Raw genomic sequence first — 27,718 nt, 5'->3', positions numbered from 1 at the left:
CCCTGGGTGCCACAGCCCCGGGGTGCAGCCACCACCCCCCCCCCAGCGTCCCTGGGACACTGCCTACGCATTTCGTCTGGCTTTCAAAATCTCAGGCAGGGCTCTCCTAAGAGCGAGTGAAGAAATATCCTTGCATCTCATCATGCCAAAGGACAGCAGCAAGGGTATCTCTTTCTCCGATCTTCTGAAATGCCACTTGGGTCTTCTTCTGGGGCTCCATTAACAGCTCCAGGCTAGAGGCAGACAGTCCTTTTGCTGGAGTTTTGGCAGTGCCTTACACCAGCCTTTAAGCAACTGTGGAAAACGTTTGAATGCAAATCACCAGGAATGCATTTGTGCTAGCACAGCCAACACTATCTCAGCCATACCTAGATAAAAATAACGATCCTGTGTCCTTCATTATATTAGATCAGTTTTTCCCTCCTCCTGTTAATTTCTTGCAAAGCAGCTGGTATAAAGTATGAGTGCTGCTACAAGCAACAGCATACTAATCCTTGCTTTCTGAAAAGATCTAATCAATGCACTTCACGAACATAAGCTTGGTTTGCTATAGCTAGTCAAGTGAATGCTAGCCTTGTTTAACTGACTTAATGACTTGACGATACAGTAACTGACAGATTATTACTCTCATTAAATGCCACAGAATATTGGATCTACAACTGAAAAATACATGGAAACAATAATACCTCGTTTCACTTGCAGGATCTGGCCTAGGCTGTGTTTTCACTTTCTCTGCAACAGTTTCTGAACTCTTGGATGTTGATGAAAAAGAAGGGATTGAAATCTGTAAAATACTGGTGTGGATCTGTAAGGAATTCTAAAAAGAATGAAGAATACATGTTACACTTTTTTGAGCTGAAATTAAGCATTCATAAATAAAAAAAAGAGTAACAGATAAACTATGAAAAGAAGGATCTGAAATAAGATTTTTAAAAGTGATTTTTTTCTTTCTGTTGTAATACAATGATTTACTACTTGAAAGATGGCACTGAAGATAGAACATGAATCACTGCACAGATAAACTACAGCATAGACAAAAATCTTGCAAGTCTCCCAAAGCTGCCTGCTAAATCTATCTCTACCACAGACCCCATGAAGGGTAGTTCACTTTTCAGTTCACTCCTGTCCTCAGCCACTCAGAGAATACCAAAAAGCTGTTAAACATTTAATTCAATTTGGTCTTCTTCATGGTGTGTTCATGCTGTTTAGTTAAGCAAGTCAAGTCCCTGTTCTCAGACCTAGGAGAGATCTATAGTTTTATTACTGGAAAATGTGATTGTAAAAATCAGACATTGGACCACAACCTACCTACCATTTAACTGAATGGATGTAATGATGACTGCATCCTTTTAAATATGACAGGATATATTTAGTAAGTCCCAAGATGTTTACTTCAGGTTCCTGACAAATTAAATGCAGCTCCTAAAACAGCTATGTTTGATATGAAAAGTAATTTCTATGTTTGATAGGAAAAGTAGTTTAGACCCATTCTCATGACAAATACAACTATTTGCTGTCTCCTGATCCCATCTGATGATTAAGAAAATTAAATTTAAACTCAAATGAAACTCCTCAGCAGCTTTCACAAGAAAACTACATTCTCCAAAAGGATATGGGACATTACTAAAAACTGTGCAACCCAGAAAAAGATCTTTTCAGAAACTTGAGTTTTGGCATCTGCAATATGAATCCAGGACAAGCAATGTTTTCAAGGAGGGATGGCATTAAATGAGGAAGAAAAAAAGATACCTCTTCGTGAATATTCACGTTAAACTCATCATGGATTGGAGATGCTGTTACTGGGGTTGGGGATGGGCTTTTCTCTGGGTCAGTCAGACTTGGTGTGTCCAGTAAAACCGTGGAAACAGACCCTGAATTCAAGAAGTCTTCACCATCACTTTCCTTGCCTGAAGGGAGAGAAGATGGAAACTTGTTGGCTTTACTTGTGGATACATGATGACCCTCGCTCCCACACAAGGTGTGCTTATTTATGGGCCAAAAGGGGAAGAAGCTAAGGTTTTGTTTGTTTGTTTGGTTGGGTTTTTTAGGACAGACTACAATAAAAGAAGGGGAGTCATTGACAAATGTCACTTCTCAAATCAACCACCAAAACATAGCAGGGTTGGAGCAGAGGAAGGACATACATCTGACAGCAAAAAGCCCAGCAAATACCCTCACGGCATTTAGTGGGATCAGTTTCAACAAGCTGAATAAACTGGAGTAGGTATTTCCTGTCCCGTGTTCTGGAATTTCATTCTAAATACTTCTTTTCCCTTATTCACTAGGGAAAGACCAGGAGGTCAAACCTGTCTGAAACTTAAGAGGTCTCTACGGTATCTTCAGGTTACCCATAGGAAAAATGCAGCCCACTGCCCAAGAGCCTAACACCAGCTTCTAAGTTACTACATTCTGTTTGCAGACTGCCACAAACTGAGTGTGTCTCAGTTAATGCCGTAGCCCCACTGCACCAGTATCTGGCATCCTCTGCTCCCAACGAGCGACTCGCTGCTCCTGAACTACCTCAGTACTACCAAAAGGCTTGGATTTCCACACTTGCCATTGATACCAGAGTACTGACACTGACAAGAAAAAGTTCAAGGCAACCAATACTTTCTAAAAAGTGAGCAGAAGCCTAGCACTCATTGCCAAAGATCTGATGCAAAGACAAGCCAAAGTCTGTTCACAGCTAAAACCTTTCCTGCCCAGTTTTCACCATCTGAAATCTCTGTCCATGGTCCATGAATTGACCAGAAAGCACAGTTCCCAGAGACCTGAGGTCTGTTTTAACATCTTCCTATCTTTGAAGGCATAGCACTGCACGAAGGAGCCATACCTATTCAAAAAAATGCTACTCCTCCAACACTCGGCACAGTGTTTTGCCCATCACCACCTCTCCTCTTCCCTCACTGATAACATGCTTTCCCAGCCTTGCAGATCGAAGACATGCACCTATGTCCTTAGTGCCCCTCAGTTGTTTTGAGGAAGGAAAAGTCCTTACATACCAAAATCCAAAGCCCACAGACAGTTTTCAGCCCAGCATGCTCTGGCGCATGCCAGGTCCCATCCAGGCTTACGTCCATGTAGCCGGACTAGGAGAAGCTGCCTGTGCCCACCGCTGCACCCACCTCAGGGCTGCAGTGCTCCTGGGGGAGCAGGACAGGTGGCTGCAGACCGTGGTCGAGGGCTTTCAGGCAGCCCAGCACATCAGCCGGCACCTATCCTGGTTTTGGCTGGGATAGAGTTAATTTTCCTTCTAGTAGCTGGTATAGTGTTATGTCTTGGTTCAGTGTGAGAAGAATGTTGATAACACACTGATGTTTTCAGTTGTTGCTACGTGGTGTTTATACTAAATCAAGGATTTTTCAGCTTCTTGTGCCCAGTCAGCAAGAAGGCTGGAGGGGCACAAGAAGTTGGGAGGGGACACAGCCAGGACAGCTGACCCAAACTGGCCAAAGGGGTATTCCATGCCATGTGACGTCATGCCCAGTATACAAACTGGGGGCAGGTGGCCTGGAGGAATCACTGCTCAAGAACTAACTGGGCATTGGTCAGTGAGTGGTGAGCAATTGCACTGCGCATCGCCCATTTTGTATATTCCAATCCTTCTATCAGTATTGCCATTTTATTATTGTTATTACTATCATTATTAGTTTCTTCCTTTCCGTTCTATTAAACTGTTCTTATCTCAACCCAGAAATTTTACTTTTTTTTCACAACTCTCTCCCTCATCCCACTGGGAGTGAGCGGCTGCATGGTGCTTAGTTGCTGGCTTGGGTTAAACCACGGCAGCGCCCTCAGGAGCAGAGCTCAGGATCTCCTTGCTGCAATCACCACCTCCCCACTTGGATGGCCTCTCAAAAGCCAGGCAGAAGCAGAGGGGCACCAGGAACCTCTCTTTTCCCTGGGTCTTAGCCCCAGTCTTGGCAGCATGTCCAGATAGGGCTCTGCCGTCTACTTTGCCTGCCTTGGCCCAAAAGCCCAAACGTGAATCCCCCACCACAAAAATACATATTGTGCCTCCTCACTCCTTTCTGGCTATCAACAGTCTTCAGCCCTGGGGGCTCCCACATCCTTCTCCTAGGAAGGTCATCCACCTCCAACATTTGCATGGCCAACAAAAGCCACCCCCAACATTTGCATGGGAACAAAAGCCACAAGCCCTTGTCTGTCCTAAAGAAGCTCAGGTAACGAGCCTGGGTCAATTTGAGGTCTGTGGAAGGCTGGGTTGGCCTTCTCTGGCCTTCAGAGGACTCAGTGACAAAGAAGGTTTCCATAAGGTGGTAATACAACACTGGGGTGCACAGACTTTTAAGTTGTGCATATATTATACGTGCATACATTACTAGAATGCTAATATCTAAAATTTGTTGAGGACAGGTCTTTCAGAGGACAGTGACCTACAAAATGCAACTTGAGTGCTGAAAGAACAGGATGATGCAGGGAAAAACCCCACCAGGGCAGGATTACTGCTGTAAAGGGATATGGTAATTTTCTAACATCTAAGTGTTTTCATCTGAAAACCCAGAATGATTTCAGTGTAATGTTCTACATGTGTTTCTTCCAATTTTCTTCTAAGGGAGAAAGGAGAGAGATAGGGTATTCAATGCAATTACATCAAACTGATGACCACCTCAGCATTTATCACCTTTGGGGATCAGAAGCTCCTGGGTTTGGAAACCTCCGCCAGTCTTGGAACATACATTATGGTATACATTATAGCTATCATTTCAGCCACACAGTTAAGCTCATTATCTGGTGGCAGAGAAGACTTTTTTTTTTTGGGGGGGGGGAACTAGTAGGAAAAGCCAGCCTGGCCCACAACTACAGTAAGGAAGGAGAACTATTCCACAGCTGCTGCACGTGGTGGTTTGTGAAGGCTTCATGACACGCCAAAGATGTGGCATGTCATCGTAACACAGTCCTGGCAGCACATCCACTTTGCTACAGACATTTTTGCAGCTCTCAGGCATTGCTATTACAGCGTGCGCAGCCGCTGGAGCGGTGCTGGTTTGGCTTGTAGGAATGTGCATGCTCAGGCACTGCTCTGCTCAGCTACCAACCCCTCCCCAGGAATACAGGCAAGAGAGGGGAACAGCAATTTTTAGCAGTTAATGTAGCAGCCAGCCCTGAAAGGCATTTCAGGAGGCTATGGAAAGAGCCTGGGAGCTTATCATATTCAGACTAATTTTACAAGGGGGAAATCAGCAACATGACAATAATAGTTACTACTACCAGATGATAAATGGGACAGCACCCAAACGTGCAGCTGCCTCGAGAAAAAAGGCAATGTACCAGTTCACACAAGTTGAAGACCTGGCTTTTACTCTACCTGAGAGATGCCTCCAAAGATAATAAGCCTAGGAGTCGATGTAACACTACCACAATGCACCTAGAGTTTAAATAAGAGCAGAGTTTAAATTTTTTTTGATTGTACAGTACCTTTTTTACCTTGAGCCAATATCACCATGTCTTGAACTTTCTTGTACCTATTCAGAGATTGCCGAAGCTCTTCTATCTTCCTATCCTAAAATAAAGGGAAGTTGTGACTGTACTTCTACCTTCAGCAAATCAAAAATAACAAATACAAATACTAGATATTCTTCAGTTTAATTGGTTGTGGGACTAGAAGAAATGGGATGTGTGGATGGGACAGGACCAAGAACTCCGAGAGGCTTTGAAAATATCGAAACTTGTATTTAGCAAAAACAATCATCTGGTTAATCACCAGAATTGTCCCAGCCTTGAAAGTGGATTTCAGCTCCCTTGTTAAGTCAAAGGTAGAGTATAATAAATTTGTCATGTACAAAGAAAGCAGTAATCAAAGGATTTAGGGCTTTGGTGATCAAAAGAAAACATCCTACAAAATGCACATGCATATGAATGTGCAAAATCATACATGAAAACAATTCGTACTTTACAGGAAGCCCTTTTGGAAACGCAGCCTGTGATATCTCATGGGACTTGTATGGAGCTCTTTACATTTTCAGAACACAGTGTAAATCACAGTTGCACTGAACTGAATGACACAACAATATAAGGACTCTGTGTACATGCGATAGAGCTCATAAATGCTTAGTTACAGTCCCTTAAAGGCACTGCAGTGCTTCTTACTACGGTGAATCATTGATTCTTACAATTTAATTTTTTAACTGAATTGTGACAAGGTCATATGTGGAGATTTTTTTCAAGATTTAACTCAATCTGATGAATGATTACTAAAAAAATAATGACTTTGCTACCTTTTCTTCATTTGCTGCCATTAGAGATTCTACCGCCTTCTTCATTTTCTGTACTTCTATATCTAAAAACACAATACAGTTCTCTAAATCAATTTAAATCAGACAGTGTAAGGAAATAAGAAAAACAAAAAACCTAGAAGCAACTCAGTAATATCTGAAAGTAAATTTACAAATTAAAAGACAAAACATAAGCCACTTAAATTCTATTTTAGATGGAAATATATAGAAGAAAACCCTTTTTCTTCAAAATCTTTTTTTCTGACATTTTTATCAAGGAAATGATGAAATTCAGGAAATTTCCTTACCTACCCCCCAGCCTTAGGAAAATGGAAAAGTCCAGAGTAAAACTACTGCTTGACTTTCACAATCTCCATCTTTCAATAATCAAATAATTGCAAAACAAAAGATCCAAAATATAAAATAATTCATTTGGAGTGCAATAAAACACATCCTCATTACAACAGTCAACAAACAGCCTAGATGGCATCTCAAAAACCCACTATACAAAGCAACAGGATTAATGGATAAGATGAAGAAAGCATTGTGCAGTGATGCTTAGTCTTAATTCAGTATGGATGTAGAAATGAGCATAGCACAATGGAATGATACAAGTATTTGCTGTGATAAGCAGTCATGCTAGAATATATATTGTAGTTCAGACACTGAAAAGGTCCCCATTAGAAATGACAATGTTCTGTGCTTCATCTAGAATCCTTATTTACAAAGAAGTATAAATACATAGAAACATATATGTTCTAACAAGGTTAGATTTTGGAGGGGTTCTGGACTAGAAATTTAAAAAGAATGGAAATATCTCAATTTTTGCTAAAAATCTACCTTGCATAAATGAAGTAAACTTTAAATTTCATGACAAACATAAGCAGGTGGCCAAATTCACAGGCAAGAAAGCATTTTACCTTGTTTTAACTTCCTAAAATTTCTTGGAAAACAAACAGAGTGGGAAGAACATTTTCCTCCTTAATTAAATGCAAGAATAAAACAAGCTGCCTGGCTGGCTTTCTAGATGAAAGACATTTGGACACATTGGGCTAAAACAGCAACTGATCCAGTTCCAATGATTTTCACTCAGTTATGCTAACTGAAAATCTGGTTTACTGGATTGCGATGGCATTGCATTGAGAGGCAACTGTTTTGTGAGTCTCCTTGAGACCAAATCTTTCTCTGTCTACCAGCTTTTCTTCAGAAAACTTTGTATTTCAGGTATGATATAATCACCCTTATTCTCAAATTTTACTGTAAGTGTAACTAAGGGTTATAGATGATGCAACCTAACAATGTTTGTTAAAGCAGTTTTGCAAACACATGCAGGAAAGCTATTCTGGAAAGCACTTCTGAAATGCAAATGCTTGTGGAAAGACACCAGAAACCTTACTTTTATCTTTGAGCTTCTTTTTACAATTTTCATCTGTGCAGGAAAATCCATTGGATTTGAAATTAGCATGAAGGTTATGACATTAAGTAACTTTTAAGACCATACTGATACTTAAGGAGTCAACTATTCCTCACTATTATTGCAGAAGCAAGCAGTTCATGGTTTCACCCTGCACTGCCCCAGTGCTAAATTTCCTAATGACACAAAATAGTCTCACTGCTCTCATACAAAACTACCTGTCTCAAGAATATATTTTTCAACTGTATGTTTTCACTTGTAAGGCCTCAGAAAAGGCTTATGCCAAGAGACCACTCTTAAGCTAACACTTTACTAGCAAAAGCCAGCTAAGTGTAACATATATACATACTCGTTCAGAAAGCACAATTCAGCTAATGGGGCAGATAACCTGTGTTACCTGCAGACAGCATTACTTAATATTCGTCCAAGGCAGAAAAATCATGGTTCATCATGGCAGAAGATCTTCTGCTGAGCTATACTGAAAACTCAACTAAAGCTGAGAACCAGAGGATAATAGGAGTTCAACATACACAGCAGCCCCCAGGAAGAAGAGCCCCATATAAGCAGTCATAAATGCAATAAAGTCAGACCTTGCTCTCATTTAAATGTTCTTTAAAAAAAGCGGGGTGGAGGGGGTCATGGTTCAATACGGTCACTTTTAGTGATCTTATGCAGTGGTTTTGAAAACAGATAATTTTATTAAATAAAATGCGACAATCTACACACAGCATTTTCCTCCTCAGGTCAGAGGAGGAGACTAATCTCTTGTGGCTTTATTTTTCTAAAAAACATACTTTAAAAGCACAATCTTAAAATCAGCAGTAACTATCAGTGAGATATATTCAGAAGTGAAATTGCAGCAGAAAAGCCTGTGGAAAATTTTTCTGAGGCTTTAAAGAAAAATTTATATTTTTAACTAAGTTCCCGAATCCAAATTGCCCCCAAATAGATACTGATTTTGCTTCTTCTTTGCAAGCAAATAAAAGAATTATCTGACATGTAAAATTTCTGTGCTAACTCAAGCTTAATTAGGATTTAGACTTAACCAGTGCACAAATCGAGAGCAAGTCCTCAATTTCACCTACTTAAGGTCCACACTGAAGATTTGCTGGCACACGTCATACTTTGGTTTGCAGCATGGCTTTTGCCCTTCCTTACCAGGAAGGGGTGTACAAGCAAAGCCCAGCATAGATACCCACACAGCAAATTTCCTTCTCAATATAATCTTTTGGGAAAACTCGTTGAAATTAGTTTAAGGATTTCTCTACCAATATAAACTGCATCTTTTGAGGCACCACGCAAGCCACATAAAGTTTGGCTAGGGATTACTGAGGCTAGTTTTAAGTTGATCAAGAAGTTGCTATGCCAGTAGGTTCAGCAGTTGCATCATGAACACCCACTAAATATATTAAAAGAAGTAAACACAAAGACAGAAAGTATATGAAAATTGAGGCTTTTATCTGTTATATCCTGCACAACCATTCATGGAAACACTATCTCAGATGAGGTGACTGAGACGGACATAGTGAGAGAGCCTCCCTTCTTCTTACCTCTGTCCAGTATTTCAATTCCTTCTCCTTTCAGCTTGCAAACCAACTTTTCTTGCAACCTTTTTACCTCGGCTTCCTTCTGCTCTAGTTTGTCTTTCAAAGCTGCTAGCTCATCCTGTAACAGACACAGAATCACTCAGTGACAGCTTCCACACACATCTGAGACGTTTCCAAAATTCCCTCCTATGAAGCACAGTGGACAGGTCCTCAGCTGGTGGAAATGACTGAGGGACCCCTGACATTTACACTGGCTGAGGGTACACCCACCAAACTGACTCTGAACATCACAACAGCCCACTGAGTCCATAAGGGGCCAAAACCAGGGGCCTATGGTCTGAAAGTGTCAGTCTTGTATAACTGAAAAGAGATTTTACATCTAAATTTAAAAAAGAAAGAGTAAAACAAAAAAAGCAGTTTTCTTATTTATATAACCTTGTAAAGACAGAAAAAGTGCAGGTGGTGAGGCTGAATGCTAAAATTTATGAACACATATTCCAGTATTTACAGGGCGTTTTGCATGTTCAAACCTGGACAATTATGGAACTGTGCTTACACCAGGCTGAGGACAGTTTCAGAAATAACCACTGCTTCTATGAAAGAAAACTCAATCACGACACCATCAAGCACATAAACACATACTGGAAAGCAGTTCAGACAAAAATGTGGTACCTCTGTCACAGTTTGGGTTTGCTGATCAAGCATTAGGAAAGGAAGCTTAGAGTTGAGATTCATGGGAATAAGACAGATGGTGTTTGGGGGAGTTGGGGTGTATTAGAGAAATGCTGTCAAATTTTAACTTAGATCTAACCATCTGCACTAGCAAGTGACTGGCACGGATCCATGCATTTAACTTTTTAAAATTTGAGTCAAATCCTACCCAGTTTAGTAACATGTTTCTTTGATGTCCGAGGATATCTTGTGCAACAGCATCATCAAGACAGGACCCTCAGTGCAAATGTACCCAACACTGAAAATTTAATTTGTTCAGTTTGTAAATAAAACAAAACAAGGCAAGACTCATAATTCTGGCATTTACAGCTTCTAACTGAAGTTTTAAAACCTTGAAGGAATAAACCAAACTAGAATACTGTGGGTTAGGTATATTCCTGAGCTTCCCTCAAAAGATCTGTTGCAAATATATAATGATGTCTGTGACCCAAACTATGGCCCAGACTACAGAATTTCCTGAAATTGGCTCCTGTTTGCTCTAAAGCACCATTAAAAAACAGATCAATCTTGAAATTTTCAAGAAATTAAAGCTTCTTCCAGAACAGTGGTTGGGCAATACAATCCTCCAGTGCTCCAACCTGGTACTGATTTTGATGGGATTTCTGCCAGTGTAGAACCCATGCTTCTCCAAAACAAGACCATCTCTTGGTCACTTGAGAAGCTGCTGTGATACCCATGGGCAACTAGAGCTGCATGTGGTTGTTGATGTGTATTTCTTCCCCTGAATTAGAAACAAAATATGTAAATTTACAGGTGGGAGAGGGGACAGTATAAAAGAAACACTATTTTCTAGCTAGTCTTCATGAATATATTTTCTCTTAAAAGGTAAGAAAGAGTTTCATTTGAATAATGGACATAAGCTACAGAACAGGCAATCATCCCTTGGAAGGGGAATGATTTTAACCCAAGTCTAATTCCATTATGTGTAACCTATGCAGAGTTCACAAGACTAAAAACCTCTCCCATCCAATGTAAAAGCTGTTTACAAGGAATATCTACATAAAGAGCTTTCCACATCTAATGGGAAAGAGTGCACTGCATATCAACACACAGCAATTAATGAAGAACAGAGCATGACAGCATGATGCAAGACAGACTGTAAAATGGTGGAACATGAAGGATTCAAAACAGGCCCAATGTTACCCAGAAACTACTACACCTTTAGCATCTGGCTTTTTTGCTCCATCCGCTGCTTTTCATACTGCATCTGACCCACTTTGATTTTCATACTAGAAAGTTTGGCCATTAAAGACTGGTAACAGAGACAGAGGAGTGAGAGAAAACTAAAGATAGAAAAGAGACAAGGCTATAATGGCAAAGAGAAGTTAGACACTTAGAGAAACAGGCTCCTAGAATTACTTAGGTGAATGCTTTCTCTTCAGAAGTGCCTGATTTTTAGCACATTTAGGAGAAAATAAATGCTCAGCTTTGGTCTCACCTATGGCACACATCTGATGTACTGCAACTGGTGTTTCTTGACACACATGTGAAACATGGGTCTAAACAGGTAATAAATTCATTGTTAACAGCCAGCTGCATGGTAAGTTATCCTTCATAAAAAACAATGCCCAGATCTGAAAACCACAGCATGAAATTTGGAAATAACCCCTGTTGCTAAGTGAGTACTATGAAACCCCTGGGCCTGAGTGTACTCAGGATTTTGCAGGGTGCAGGCAAAGACGAAGGAAAAGAACAAACTTCTAAAGCCTGACTTACACCCATCTCTGCTTCTTGCCCTCAGCCTCACTTACTTTGGTCGTTTTCAGTTTTTTCTCATACTGAAGTCTTTCATTGTCCATTTCTCCCACTCTCAACCGCAATTCATTTATTTCCTGGATCAAATCCTGAGTAGGGGAAAAACAGGACCAGAAACAACAAAGAAAGTCAATAAACAAAACAGAACAGCTACCCCATTGGTGGGACCATAAAAACACAGCAGCAATAAAAGGCACTCCGTACACAAAAACACATCACTCAAATTCATAGCTTAAGTCAAGCAATTCAGAGCTTCCCAGATATCCAGGGACTGTATTTCTCAGTTTCTGCATTACTGTACTGAATGCAAGAGGACAGAGGACAAACGAAGACATAAACTGAAGTTGTGTTCCCTGTGCTGAGGGCCAAGAAAGGCCTCCTGCCCCTCTGGCTGCTCAGCTGCTTGGATGTCCACCACTGCGTGTGGGTAATGGAAAACTGTGGCAAGTATCCTTCACTCTGCAGCCGCCACATCCTCCCCTCCCCACACTCGCCAGCCATCACCCGCCTTTTCAAAATATGAAGTGATTACAGTGTAAGTCCACATTTCTGCCACTCAAATGAGTCCCTCTAACTGAGGACTGAATGGAAGCCCTGTCACAAGTTTCTACAAGCACAAAGGCATACATGTTTAAGCATCAATGACAACACTACATCTGAGCTTTGCAAATTCGGCCTGGTTTGGAAGAAACTCGGAGCCACCACTAACTCGCATCTGAGCTCTTCAGGAGAATGGCTTGACCTCCTGGTGAGATGTACCAGGTTTGGACGTGAGCCCTGAGTGCCATCAGGTCTACAGCTCCCCTCCTGCAGTGGTCAAACGACCCCTGAGTTTGACTGTCCCACCAAGGTGCCCTTTTTCCAAACCTCCCCATCCTCTAGATGGGGAAATGGGATCTTAAGTGGCTGGCTGCAGACCTGCAGGAAGCCTGGGGGACAGCCAGGAGAGAATGTCCCTCCATATAAGAAATAACAAACCACAGCTTTTTGGGAAAACGATCTTCCTGCTCAGCAGGGGAACACATTACCAGAGAGCTGGGGCCTTCACGCATCAAAAAGATGTCCAGCAAGCTTCTGCTTCACACAGATCTCACTGACCTTTAGTTTATGTATGGACACCAGCTCAGTGTTACATTTGCGTGAAAAAAAGAAATAAAAAAAGAAAAACAGTTTCTCACAGCTACTGTAATGCTGAATCACCAGGAAACTCTTCAGAAGAGGAGATAAGCTCTTTGTGCACCCTACAAAATGTAAGAGGACTTGAACTGCAGCATAACAGCTTTTAAGCTACCAAGAAGATAGTATGGTACTTAGGTTTGCTTGTCTTCCTATGGAAAGGCAAATCCTATCTATGTCAAGCAACGCTGTACATCGACCTAACAACTGTAAGCACACTTTTTCAGAGCTGTGTAGTTAATAGAGATTTATAATTTATAAATTAAAAAAACAGCAGCTGGCATTTAGAGGGTATTCATGGGTCCCTAGTAACACCTGCCTTCCAGCCCCACGCCACATTTTCTGAGTTTACAAGCCTCTGGTTATTATTTTGTGCTCAGTGAATCTGATGGCAACAGAGCAGCATCTGCATTTCTTCAGCAAGATCCAAGCTCAATTACCAGAACAACAAGGAAAATAAAAATACAGAACATTTTGATGTTATTAGTAATTACTGCTACCAATGTATGACTTTCTGATTTGGGTACACCTGCAATTCCTCACTGATTCTCCAATGTGACCTTTACAAAGCACATCACTTTTCTAAGTATAAATGTACATGGATGGATGTCTGCATGACTACATTAATTGAGCTGTTTCTTATCAACAGCAAGTGTTCGAGATCTCTAACAAATCTATGTTCCCAGGTCTGATGGTCAGCTTTGACACTATGACAATTGATTTGTTTGGGGCTTTTCTCTCCTGCAGACATCTTTTCTGCTTTGGCATGATCCAATGTCAAAATATGCTGTGTAGCAATAACTACTGATGTTGTTGCCTATCTATTTATCACTTGAACTATGTGACTTTTAAAATACTGAAGGAGAAGAGGGAAACCAGTTATCCATATTCAAAAGGCCCCTGTGAGGCAAAATGAGTAACAAACCAAAACTCTTCTCCTTTTATGAAAAAAAGTTAGCACAACCCATATTGATTAACAGCAGTGTCCAGATGCACTCACAATGTCACAGAAAAAAGAGAAATCTTGCAACCAGAATCCAAGAGTGTATGATCTTGGATCAGAAACTAAATTCTTCTGCTTAAACTGCTATGGGCCTCATGGGTAAGTGGATCCTTTACCACTGGTAACTGGTCACCAAAAATACCGTACAATTTCTCAAGTGTTAAATAGAACTAAAGACAAGTCCTAACAGCGTGCTTTACTCTAAAAATATTTTCAGTAACTCTCTTACAAGTGCAACATTAACTCATGTCTGAAGTTATCTAAAACACAGTAACTGTAAATGACATTCATTCTCATCTTTTTGAGGCAGACAAGTACATCAGAGATTCGTGAGGATCCATGTACAGATCTTCATTAGTACAAAAGAGATGGTCAAGCCTCGCATAAATGACCAGTGGAAAAAGAAAAGGCCCAAACAGGGCTGTCTCCCCTGCTGTTGAATTACTATTTAACTCTGGGCAAGCTACTGGAGGTAGAGATTGTCAAAGGCACTGAGGTTCCCTAAGAAATCCTAATCCTCCCAGTGTATTTCACTTTCCTGCTTGCTGCCTCCTCGAAACATTTACCTTTTTCTTCCACTATTCTCTGTTCAACTGATTTTGACCGCAAACCTTTCCCAGCAAGGACTGTGCCTTGCTCCCTCCTGCAGCAGCCCCAGCAAGGAGATCACAGCATTGTTTCAAATCTGAAGCTGACCATTATAACCGCTTATGACCCAAGGAGATTTTGAGACCAATGTGATGCTTGAGGTGTGTATGTCCCCGTAGCACTCAGGGTGTTATACAGGTTCATCGGGACCTGAGACCAGACCAAAAACCCACTGAGTTCCCTGGCTGATTTGGATGAATCAGCAGTAAAACAGTCACCAAACATGGTAGCCAGTGTATGGCACCTGCTTTGCTTGCATTTAATACCTCCTCTTCGGGCACCCGTAAACGGGTTAAAATACCTGCCCTGGGCATAATGCATGTTCCTATCTTAAAAACCTGCAAAACAGGAGAGAGCCACGGAATGGTCCTCTTCTGATCCGGAGTCAGGTCTCTCCATGCAAACACCCAACAGCTGTTCCTTGCACAGATCCACGTATGCTGCTGGTGGGGTGGGACATACAGACGCCTATTTCCCAAAGCCTTTTACTTCCCTGCTCATGTTACTCACGCTCTTCATAGCAGGGCCAGGAAGGCACAAAAAAAGCAATGATGACTTTAAGCTTCAGGGGTCAGAGGCTTCCTTACTGGCACTGGAAACACAAACTACATTTGTCATTTTGCTCCACTCAGAAATTCAGCTGCACAAAGGAGACTGGTGGTGTTTAAATTATGAAGAACTCCCCATGAGTGAGCCAGTTTACCCTCTGGCTGCTGCTTCAAAGACCATGTCTGGTCATGGACTCCTCCCTAAATAAACTCCCTTGTACGGTATTTTCTTACATAAACTAGCCCAACTCAGACCACCCATGCTCCTTAAGGAAAATAATACTGGTGTCTGCTGAGAAAGTGGAAAGACTGGAATGACTTAAAGAACAGAACAATTACGAATCTCTATTAAGTATACAATTCGCTTTGAAAAAGCTGTGTATTTGAGAACATCCAGACAGTAAAGTCCTAGAGCACAAAGGAAAAAAAGCTTACCTATCTAGTGAAGCATCTGTTTAGACAAAGAATGGTGAACATGAGAAACCTACGAAGCTGGAATGGGAAGTTGCAATGACAGACATAAGTAAAAACTCAATATTATGAAGGATTTAATCTAAATGGTAATTCTGTAGGAGACAGTAGCTCACAAAAGTTGTTGTAAGATGTCAGTGGTTTTTTTTTTTCTTTTCCCTAAATAAAACCAGAAGCAATATTCATAGTTTTTCTTTCCCAGTTTGGGTGTGAAATTTTTTCAATTTTGAACACTGCATGTAAATGCCATAATGTGTTTTACAGTAGAATATTTTAAATAATCAGCTCTGCTGAAACAATTGATCATCTACTACTTTAAACAGGAATATAATTAGATCAATACTGAACAAAATATTGTGTAGTTCTGAGTAAGTACTGCCTCCTAAATACCTATTAGAGATTTTGCATGGCTGAGACCCTTACAACTAACTAGCCATTCAGTTTTCCACTGAACAAAATGGAAATTAAGATATATTATCCCTTTCAGTGTCTAAGCCTAAGCCTTTTTACAGCTATGAAGTGTTGAAAAAAAAAGAAGAAACAACATAATAATTTCTATCACACTAAACTACATCATTCTGGTTTTCAAAGGGAGCGAGGAACATTTAGTAATAGTTCATTAGTTCTGGCATAAATATCCAGGATATAAATCTATATAGCCCCTAATTATAGTAATAACCTTTTAAACATAACTGAGGTTATCTTATTTTTATCAAAGACATTAAGCGTATTTCAAGGTATTTCACAGAAAAAGGTCTTCATAGCTGCCATGCAGCTAAGCCTCTTGCAGAGACCCTACAGAGTTGCAGTGCATGTTGTGGTCCCCACACTGTAACCACTTTTCTGGCAACAGAGGTAGCTCCATATCCACATTCTTGGCATGCTGAGTCGTGCTATTAAGAGACACTGCAGTTCAGGGGAGAAACGAAGGAAGGGGGAGTAAAGGAAAGCTCAACAATGAATCATATTCAATAAAAATAAGCATAGAAATAGAGGAAGCAAATCACTCAAAGCCCAAACACTTTCGTTACCTGTTTTGGAAAGCACAAGAAACCACAGGGTGTCTACAAGTGGAGACGCAGAAGTTCTGAAAACACCTGGACCAAACCTCACCTCCCCAGAGCCATTTACTGCTGATGTCAACCCATTCACCTACTACCGCTTAGGCTGCTTATGATAGGTGTCAGTACACAGGTGAAGAGAGTTATTTGTTGTATGCTGTATTCATGGAAGAGCCGAGCACTGCGTGTGCAGAGACACCTCACGGGAGCTATGAAAGCAGCCAGCTCTTAAACACACCTCCTATGGATGCAGAACACCTTCAGCAATTCCCTCCACCTTTTCCCCTGCCAATTTCTCCAGCATTGCCACACACAGTACTCATTTGGTCTGCAAAATCAGCTGCTTTTAAGGCAATGCTGTGATGCTTCACGTAACACCTGGTATCAAACTGTTACCTTACAGGAGGCAACATGAATCCAACCCACAGCTTGGCAACACCCAGATGTGCTACACTGCAGGAACAGATGCTGCCATCACTACCTAAATGATCACCACCTTTCAAATTTGAACATGATTCAAGTCATTGGTTTTCAACCTGTGGACTTCTTTGGGTCTGCGGATTACTTCAGACAGGTCCAAAGAAAGTAATTCAAAAGCAAGCCTAACTTTTGCTCTTATGCTTGCAACACAAGTGAGGAATGACACTTCACTGGAAAATATATAGGAAACTGGAAGGGAGTTGGTAAACCACTGATTGATGTGGAAAGGGCAATTTTTTTCTCCTGTGATGACATTGTGGCTTCTTTCCTTCTAGAAATGAATGACATTTGGAACATCCACAATACAAACATCTGACATTTCAGCTCATTTATGAACCCAGAATTGGAAATCTTCTTCTGCTTCCTATGCAGACTACAAGGTATTTCTGATACAGGGTATGTCACCCTGGCAGCAAAACTCAGCCCGATTCTTGGAGTTTCCTGCAAAAACGGGGTTTGCCCACCTGCTTTGAGGCTTTCTGGCTTCAACCATGAGCAAGGTTCAGCTACATGGATTTGCGGCACACCAAGGGCAATGCCTCAGGAGAGCGCTGCCAAGGATGGCAGCTCCGCCTGGCACGGTACACCGCTGGGCTCGAAGCCAGGCTGAGACAAGTAATTGCTGGCCTCTCAGTCCTGGGATTCTGTAAGGCTGGGGTTTGAAGTGAGGCTTCAAATTGCCCTCACACAGAGTCACCGCATTCTGTCTGTTACCAAACCCAAAAGTTGTGTCTTTTAGTGTGCTCTGTCTTCGCACGTGCATGCTTTTTGTACCTGCAATGGGATTAAGTGTTTGCCTCAGACACGCCTTACTAGGAAGATGACAGTTTCAAGTTGGGACAGGAGAGTGCAGTATGTTCATGATTTTATTTAAATCCCTCCTAAATGCCATCCCTCCAGAGATCTGATGGCAAGAATCAAAAATTTGTTTTGGAAATCTTTCTTTGGAAAACCAGAGTTTACCATAGAGGATGCTTTTTTATTTTAAGACATACATGTTTTAACCTTAAAGGTGAGTTCCCATGTTGCCTGGCAAAAAAAAAAAAAAAAAAAAATCCCAGGAAATTTTCAGGTAACGTGAAGCCACACACAGCTTTCACAATTTATTCAGTTGGGTTTTACTCACCTCGGTGTCTCTGAATCTGTCCTCATAGTCCAATCTATCCTTCTCTACAGATGTAAGCTTTAACTTCAGAGTGGAAACCTCTGCCATAAGATCCAGCTTCTGAGTTTCAAGGGATGTTCTGCTTAAAAGCTCCTGATTCAAGATGAAGAGGAAGAGAACAGAATCATGCAGGCAAGAGGAAGAAATCAGTAATTTATTTCTACAGCTAAAGGCCTCTTTCATGGGGAAAAGCATCACCCTCCTCCTTGCACTATCTGGAGCCCTGGGACACAGCTATTACCCATCTGACAGACTCCAGGCACCCAGGATGCATCTGAGATCGCAGGGGCATTATCATGGGTTGGCTGCCAGGACAAGAAAAAAGCTTCTCTGTCATCACAGTTGCTCTGGGCAGCAAGGAGCTTTGAGGAGAATCCACCCATCCTGCCAGAGGCTTTAATCCAAGTCTCTTTGAAGTTCAGTGAGGAAAGGCTCAAAGGAGAGCAGAACTGGATTCCTACAGTGTAAAACAGCACTGACTTTGCTAAGTACAAAAACTTTACAGCAAATATGGTAGAAAATTATCACTTAGTTAAGAGGCATCAAGGGGTGCAACACCTTGACGTGCACTGCTCTCGCCAAAGCAAAATGCAGTTTGTTAAGACAGACAGCAAGACGGACGTGGGGCTGTGAAATACCTGCTGCAGCATCTCTTCCGTGGCATTCAGCTTCTCCCTGTGCTCTTCTAGACAGAACTCCAGATCCCGAATCTTTTCTCCTTGGGCCTCCACCTGGTCTGTAAGCACACTTACCTGCACAGTGGAGAAAAAGTAATGCACGTTTAGTACCTTGCACCCATGCCATATGTGTCACCTGAAGAACTGTATGTGAATAACAGTGCTGGATGGGCCAAAGATTAAATGGGACCATGGCAGAAGGAGGAGTTGCAGCAGAGCTCTGCAGTGGACACAACATGTGGCAAAGGCGACAGGAGAGGAGGAAAAGCTCTCCCCTCATGCTTACTGGAATTTCAGCCAAAGTTCTGGTGGATGCATTGCAATTCTGCATCTCCCCTTCTGACTTGTCCCGGAAATTTTCATAAGGGGTGGCTCCTGCATTTTGCAGCCAACAATTATGCCTTTATTGTGACAATACGTTAACTAAAACCCACTAGCTCCTACCTTAACAACCAAATAGCTAAACATCACTGCTTATCATTTATTCTCCTTTCCAAATGATTGCACACAGCGTACCATAGCACATAGCTTCTCCTTTTCAGAACAATAAAAGCAAAGGAGGTTAAACCACAGGGACTGAGGCTAGGCAAGACCAAGACATCACCTTTTGAGACTGCAGATCGATTCCCATTTTGCCTTTTCTGAATGAAAACCTTTTGTTTTAAACAGGTCTTTTGAGGAAATCTGCAGTACTTCTGGGAACGAGGGCAAGCTGCCTAGAGCAGCACTTGGCATTGTCACATCCCCTCGGACACATCCGCATCAGGAGATGGCAGGATACCTGTGCTGACCAAGGGGTGCCAGGTAGTCCCAGTTCCAATGGCAAGAGTAAGCCAGCTTGCGAGAGCACCCAGGGCTGACCCAGTCCAGCCCAGCAGCAGGTGAGCAGGACCTCTGAGGAGCTGCTTGTCTCCTCTCACCCACTGGCCAGTCCCGCAGCTTTTGTCACCTTTCAGGAGGACAGGACATCTGTCACCTGATGCAGACAGCATGTGAACGGTCATGGAAAATGGTGATCTTAAGGATACACATGAATGTAAGAAGGTGGTTGCTCTGCAGACCTGCTCAGATAACAAGATTCAAAAAGATATCAGATACACAGAAAGAAAGGCCTTTAAGATTTTTCCTGCAATCTAAATTCACACCTATCCTTAATCGGGGTTAACTCTCAGGTATCAGCAACCCTTCTGAACACTGTCCAGGACGACACAACTGCAAATAAATCCTCAGAGGTTTTATCACATACTATCAAAAAGTCTTATGTATGCCAGAGCAAAAAAAAATTAATCTAGGTGACTCTCACTTGCAGAACAAGAGATTCCTTATCATTTTCCAGACGAGCCAGCCTTTCTTGATACACATCTCCATTCCCAGATATGTGTCCATTAGTCTGAAAAAGACAGCAAATACTGCATAGTCAACAACTGTACTGTAAGTGTAATTCAACTTTACCAACACACTTCAGGATTAGTTTTAGTCTGCACAGTTCAAGAACAGATTGGAAGTATTCCCCAGCCCCCAAAGGGTTACAAATCAAATAAACTGTCAACAAAGGACACACCACCACCATTCAGGACAAGAATTGTTCAGGGGCTTAAAGATGAGAAAAGAAGAACCTTCTGGTGACCCAATTGTGCAAAATTCACTTACTGTGTATTCAGCATTTTGTTAACAAAATTTGTGCTCAGTGATGTACTATGCTAAGCCATACTTGCAAAGAGACAAATACCCTGAGACATTCAGCAAGTGAAAAAAATCAACATACAATCTACAAAATGTGCATTATGCTTCTTGCAAGTCAAACAATTTTTTCTAAAACACACAGTAAGAGACATCCTTTTACATCAGGCAGATTTTACTGGGTATGGGTGAATGTCTGCACTCTAAACGCATCTTTGTAAAGCTGCCTGAGGCTAAAGAGAAACAAGAATACATGTTAATGCTATCAGAGGGTTCAGAGGAATCAGCAACTTTCTTTCTTCATAATAACTTCAATGCTCTTGAGCAGCGAGAAGGATTTTACTCTATCCATATTCAAAGCTGTCTCAAAGCACTTTGTGATGGATGCCACAATCAGATCTCAGCTCAGAAAAGAAATTCTTGTTCCCATCATTGCATTAATTGTTCAGAGGAGTCTGAGAAGCTGCTCTGAAATCCAGCGCACTCAGCAGAGACTCCCACCGACACTGAGAAGCCTTGATTTCCTTCTGAATATGTGATGAAAAGGAGCCGGCCAACTGATCCTCATGCCCTGGTGAGTCTGCGGCACAGCCCTGCCTTGAGAGGCCACCACCACTTAGGAGCTGCAAGCCTCGGGCTCCTGCTTTGAATCTCCCTTTCAAGCAGCTCATCTCCCGTGATTTCAGAGGATGCCTCAGGAAACCTGCTGGCTAAAACTCCTTTTCTAAGTTACATGTCTGACCGTGGGTGGTGGGAGAAACCGCCTCACTTGAAACTGAAAAAATAAAACTCCCACCAGCACCACTTCAAGATTAGACACAAAGCCAACAGGAGGGGGTACAAAGTATCTGACCTCACCTTAGTGCTCTCAAGAAATCAGGCTGTGTCCCGGCAGCTTTTATATCAGTGTGCAGTAGCAAATGTGTCTCCCAAGCATACATGCGCAACTTTACAAAGTCACCATAGTATATTCCCTGAAATCACTAGAGCTACAGCAGACTAAGAAAGGATGCTCTCTAGTAATTTGTACCAATACCTTATATCATAACGGTACCCTGTATCTGAATTATTTAGCAGTAAATTACTAGGCCTTCTGACCATCCAGCCACTAAGCACCAAGGCAGAAGTACTCTAAACCTCTGAGTTTGCCCTGTTTTTCCCCTGACCTCTATCAGAATTTGGCTCATGCCATAGGATTTCCATTCAATATCAGCGAGATCTTCAGTTTTGTAACACTTTAATTTAGGTGAAAGAAGTCAAACAGATTCCAAAATAAACTTGTTAGCTGCGCACCTGGCAGGTTATGCTTTAATTTGTAACTTGACTTGTACGTGAAATACAAAATAGAGGTTTTTGCATACTTTTACTGTTCTGTAGCTCCCTTCTCATTTAAAGTCCACCAGTACATGTCAGTCACTCAGCCTCCATAAGAACAGCATCTGTATTTTGTAATATGCAACACATTTATCAATCCAGTGTGCATGTCTGATGTAGGAAAGTGATATTCATCCCTCATTACAAGCAGGCAGCCGAGGTGCAAAGACAACCCTCCATCTTGCTGGGGCTAACATGAAAGTCCTTGTCAAAGCACAGACTCAACTCCCTGCCTCCCAACCACCACCACATCAGTGCCCTAACCACTGAACCTCCTGACACCTCTGGTCAGAATAACCAGACACAAATTAACTAAAACCAAAGACTGCATGAAGAAAATACAGGGAGGTAGGTATTGGTTTCACACTACAATGAAAATGTCTTTATGATGCTGTGAAAACCAACGAGGTGTTAAAGTAGAATGTTAGTCATTGTGCTTAGCATCTTGCCAAGACACCTTTGTTGTTAAACTTCATTCACGCTTCTGAAAAAAAATCCTGTTTTGCTCAGCACGTCATACTTGGCTTTAAAAAAGGACCATTTAGAGAGTAAGAGTTCAGCCTGCAGCTGCACATAGCTGTAGGAAAGAGGGAGGAGGCGTCAGGAACCCCAAACAGGACTGGAGTAAAGGCTGCTCTCCCACAAACCCAAATACAAAGATGTCTTTACTGGCTGTCGCCAGAAATATTTTGTAAAATCTGCATAAATCAAACCTTCTGTAGTCCACTGAAAGCAGAAAACTTTGTGTACAACCCCACAGCAGTTTGCTTTTTGCCTGAAACATTCTTAAGTTCTGCGTAATACCTGGGACTAACTCTTCATTTTAGATATGAAAAGGCAAGGAAGTCACTGACTTTGGTTTCAGCGGGCAAAAAGATGAGAGTTGGAGCAAGGACAACACAGAAAGGCCATGGCAGCTACTTCACAGAGCAGCAGCCCCAGCATCTCCTATAGTGGTGCAGAGATCAGGGACCCACAGGCAATGGCCACATGATGCCTTCCCGCATCTCTCCTCTGCGCTGTTTTCAAAGGTAAAAAATTGATACCTGGCACGATTTTCTTCCCAGAGAGATGAGGAAGGAAGAGAGGAGATGAAACACATAAAAAGAACAGGGCGATGATGGCAGTGAGCAGGACTGAAGAGAAATGGAAAGGGAAGATGCCCAAACACTGGATACAGGAAAACAGTGCATCAGGTAAATGGGGTGGAAGGAGCCCCAACGGGGAGGAATGGGCTGCAGGGAGGTCTGAAAGATGCGAGGAGACCTGGTGTGTGCAAAACCTGGGTGAGCAACATTTGATGTGTCCTTCAAGAGGAGTTTCTCTCCACCTGGGAACCCGCAGCCTCCCCTCGGACTGAGTGTAGCAACTACTCACCCTGCAGAGCAATGGCTCCACTTTGAAAAGAAAAAAAGAAAGAAAAAAAGAAGAAAAAAAGAAAAGTAAATATTTGATTCAACAGTAACTACAAGCGTATTTGGGGCACTTGGTAGTTCTGGATCAATTTTGTATCATTAAAGTCAATACAGGATTAACATGGTTTGCTAGCTGTGTAAGACAACCTTAGCCATTTTCCAAAGAAGGCTCTTTTTCATCAGCAACTTAAAATCCATCTTCAATTAAGCAGTTAGACTTTGCACATGTTTTCAATTTAGGGATTAATTGCAAAACATTGTATGGGAAGAGAATGCAGATTTACCAATACCGATCTTAATCCTAAAAACAAAAGAACAGTTGTCACAATGCCACTGAGGCTTCGCAGAAGTTTGAGGTTAAGCATTTACTTAAAATGCCTTATAAGATCAGACCCAGTGCACTTAAAAACTCTGCAAGATCAATCCATGACTAATCTGTTAAACACGTGTGCAAGCTTTGTCTGCAATCATGTTAGTGTAAAAATCCACATTACTCTGGAATGAATTATTCCTGTAATAAGTAGATGCATCACCAAACTTTCACATCTTGCCTGCCCTCAGTCGTTAATCCCTGTTCCCTGGAAGTGAGTTAGCGTTCCAAACCACAGGGACGTTTCTAATAGCTGCTGTTTTCAACCTCCCAATAATAAAAAAAGAAAAAAAAAAATCCATTTCCTCTCAATTGCTGAATTCTGCTTTCAAAAATAAAGCTCATTTTTAGCCTACTGCAGCTGATACCCTCATTTCCCTTAATTTTCTCTTCTGCTTTTGAGACAAAACAAGCAGCACAAATCACACTGTTCTTGCCGTAGATGCAATTTGATTTGTATAGAAGGAGCTGTCACTCCATAGCATTATTTTCTTGTACAGCAGATTGCACTGACTGTTTTGACCACCACAGTCCAGTCAACAGTTGAGCAAGTGAGCTGTCCCTGACATCTCTCTCCTGACCATCTGGAGTTAAATTAGAGCTCATCAACATGCTTATGTTGTTCAGATCATTATAATACACATTACCTATGCTTAATTAAGCACAGCTACCGCTGTTCGGCTTGTTCACTCAGTTTTAGAGAGTCCCTTGCAAGAGGGGTCCTCCAGCCTCAGCTACCTCAACATTGCTTGGTGTGCCATGGGCAGAGCCTCCAGGTTTTCCAAGCAAAGTATTCGCCACCCTTTCCTCTGCAATACAGAGCCGTGACAGCTTTACCCTCTGTAAGTATCAATTCCGTCCCAAATTCATACCGGTCAAGTCTGTCTGAATGCAACCTGTACCAGCGTTTAACCAGTTTGTGTGGGAGCCCACCACTGCCCTCCAAAACTGGCATCTCCTGCATTTCACACCTCCCTACTCACTGCTGTGAATATTTGCAGCCTGCTCCACATGGTCTGGCAGCAGGCAGGCAGACCTGCTGCTAAGCTTTTCCTAAAGTTTATGGATTAGTTCCTCCTTACAGAATGAGCAGGGGAAAAAAAAACCACAAACCCACTCAAAACCCACTCAAAACCCACCACTGCATTATATTTTTAAATCATTACAATAAAAGTGAATTCTGAAAGAAAACCAGCTTCAGACAGACCTTCACTTTGAGGAGTTTACCTGAAACATTTTCTAAATATAAGCACCACGGCTGTTGAATAAGGAAGATGCAACCGTTTCAAAATATTCAATTTCTGCAACAGCAGCTCAGCTGATATCTGATACAGGAGAAAGACAAAATGCTTATTCCCTACCAGCATTGCCCAGCTATGGCTTGTCACTCAGGGAGACGCAAGAGCCAGAACAAACACCGATAGCCTTACCTTATTTAGCCAGATGCAGTGTCCGTGAATGTCCCAGCTATACTCCATGCTGGTCATGACTATCTTCATGCACTGAAGGACGCGAGCGACTGTGGCAGGCAGCCGAGGCTGAGCGCCGCAGCCCCAGCACCGCAGGCGCCCGCCGTGCCAAGCGGTGCCGTCAGGGCTCTTCTGAACCCAGACGGAGAGGTTAAGCGACGGCAGGTTTCGTTTCCTTGCCTCACCCAGGACCGAGGCGAATGTGGCAGCGGAGCGGGAGATGTGGGAAGCGGAGCCATGAAGCAGCAGCGCTCCTCAGGCAGAGTGAGTGGCTCCTCTGGGGAATTAACACATCAAAGCCCGGGAGTTCTTCCAACTTGAGCCTGCCACCGGGATCCCAACACACAAAGGCCAGGCAGCAAGGCAGATGAGGATGCAGGCCGGGGAGCGCAGAGCTGTGTAAACCTGACTGGGAGCACGGGCAGCCCCACGCCGGCGGCAGCCGGCCATTTCCGCTGCCGCTCCTCACCAAACAACACGACCCCCTCCTCGCACCCTCCCGGCCCTGCGGAAATCATCCAGCGCAAACACACATGAGAAAAGAGCGATTCCAATCCCTTCACCTGACTACAAGGTAAACCGGAGGGAATTTTCTTTTCTTGGTGGGTGATTAATTGTAAAAGCTGGAAGAACACGTGCAGTTCACTTGTAGGCAACAAGAAAGAGAGGAAGGAAAAAGTTGACTCAACTGTCCCAGGTCTCACGGGTGGCTCGTCTGAAGTTTATGTCATACTTAGAAACGATGTAAAATGCAAGTTACAACCAACCTCTGTCCTCACGTTTAAGCTTCAGTTTACTCAGTAACAGCAGCAGCATAACAAATCCTTAGTATTTTCGACCACAGAACCTAGCTCTGGGAGTCCTGTGATTATCTCAAAACCCACAGCTTTTAATAATAAAAAAGAAATGTTTACAACTACCGTTGATAGGTAAAAATCTCAAAAATGTGAATACTGAATAACTGAGAACAAAAGAGCAGAACAGAAGCTGAGTTTTTTAAGCCAGACTGATGCATTTTGGATTAGGAATGGTGACTTTCAACAGCTCTGCCATCAGGGCTGCCCTACGCTCCAGGATAGGACCGCAGGGGTTGTTCTTACTGCCGATGAACTCATCCACAATGCATGAAGATGCCAAGACGTGCTATAAATGAGCCCGTATTATCTTCCAGTGTTAAAAACACACCAGTCTGGATGATCACCTTTAGCAAGAAGCAGGGTCCTGTGTTTCAAGAACTTTGAGAGGCAGATCTCTCTCATGGACAAAAAGTATTGCCAGGAGGCAGTTTATGATGACAGGCTGAAACGGTACCACAAAGCACCTTTCATATTGCAACTTGAGGAGGGATCTCTAACAGGTGTTTGGTGGTAAATGCCTCTGTGCCGCACATTACCATAGGACCTTTCCATAGCTAAACTCAACGTAAGCACAAGCAGAGCCAAATGAATGCACAGTACACCCACACTAAGACAATCAAACAACAAACTTTGGTTTGAAGACAAGATTTTTCCATGAATAGGAAATATGAGATGATTTCTGGCTAACCAAACCGCTTCCTCCACTTGGGAATTACCCTGTTGTCCAAATAGGCCAACATATCTCTGTAAGATTAGGAGCTATGTTTATCCAGCCAGGAAAATTTCTCTCTGAAATCTAATATCCCCTTTTATTAACTCCCATTACTCCCAGCCACTCTTTGGAAGAACCAACTTGTTGAAGAAGTGTCAAAGTCTGAGGCTGGAATGTGAGATTACAGATCTGCTATTCACAGCAGCAACACTCTGGATTGCACAAGCCACTATGGGTATCACAGCTCAAATTAACTATCATCTTCAAATGAGCCAAAAATCTTCTTCAAGAAACCTTTGGAGACCATAAAGTTTGTTTTGCTTTAATGATCTTACAGCTGACTTCAGAAATTCACTTCTGGAGTGGGAAAAAAAAAAAAAAAAAAAAATTCTCAAATTCAGTAAGTCACTTCCAAAGCTAAAACCACAGTTGCACTTGCTGTGGACTTTAAAGTAATATCCTGGCTCTTTCATTCCAGAAGCACATCCTTTAAAGAGGAGAAGGCACACAACAGGACCCACATATACAAGTTCAGATCAGGAGCTCGGGGAAGCTGGCTCTGAGGTGTGGGAAGGGACTGTCCACCCACTTCTACCCTTCACCCTCCTTTTTAACAAGACACAGTTGGTTTCTTCTTTCTGGGAAGGTTGTTGCATAAGATGTATTTTTAAAAAAACACCAAAAAACCACTGTCAAGAAAAATAATGACCTGAAAGAAAACTGTCTCGTTTGTTTCAACTGAAGAAAAACTGGAGCAACGTTCATGACTGGGAGCAAGGTTTCTGAGAAATATCCTTCCAGAGAAGGATCTATCGACTTCCAGCTAGACACAACAGGGCTGCCTTGGTCTTGCAAAAGGCCAAGTTTCATTTAAAATAGTCTTGTTACTGGTGATGATATTAGAGATTACTCACATGCTGTCTATATT

At 42.2% G+C, this 27,718-nt stretch overlaps 1 protein-coding gene across 5 annotated transcripts in view; it reads right to left on the bottom strand.

The window, feature by feature from the left end:
* PPFIBP1 (PPFIA binding protein 1) overlaps positions 1-27,718 on the bottom strand; it is a 150,971-nt gene that overhangs the window by 22,211 nt on the left and 101,042 nt on the right. For 3 of the 5 annotated variants that reach the window (XM_049822215.1, XM_049822214.1, XM_049822216.1), the window contains 10 exons: positions 20,217-20,303; positions 18,875-18,988; positions 18,198-18,329; positions 11,681-11,773; positions 9,201-9,315; positions 7,633-7,665; positions 6,240-6,301; positions 5,440-5,524; positions 1,750-1,907; positions 687-817 (listed from right to left, as the gene is read on the bottom strand). In XM_049822215.1, the coding sequence (XP_049678172.1) occupies positions 687-817; positions 1,750-1,907; positions 5,440-5,524; positions 6,240-6,301; positions 7,633-7,665; positions 9,201-9,315; positions 11,681-11,773; positions 18,198-18,329; positions 18,875-18,988; positions 20,217-20,303 (1,010 nt within the window). The remainder of the gene's footprint in view (positions 1-686; positions 818-1,749; positions 1,908-5,439; positions 5,525-6,239; positions 6,302-7,632; positions 7,666-9,200; positions 9,316-11,680; positions 11,774-18,197; positions 18,330-18,874; positions 18,989-20,216; positions 20,304-27,718) is intronic. The other 2 variants (XM_049822217.1, XM_049822218.1) reach the window with 2 other exon arrangements.

This window comes from Accipiter gentilis, chromosome 18 (genome assembly GCF_929443795.1).
Source record: "Accipiter gentilis chromosome 18, bAccGen1.1, whole genome shotgun sequence".
NCBI classification, from domain to species: domain Eukaryota; kingdom Metazoa; phylum Chordata; class Aves; order Accipitriformes; family Accipitridae; genus Astur; species Astur gentilis.
The sequence above is the reverse complement of the archived record's forward strand: the minus strand, read 5'-3'. Positions and strand labels throughout refer to the sequence as shown.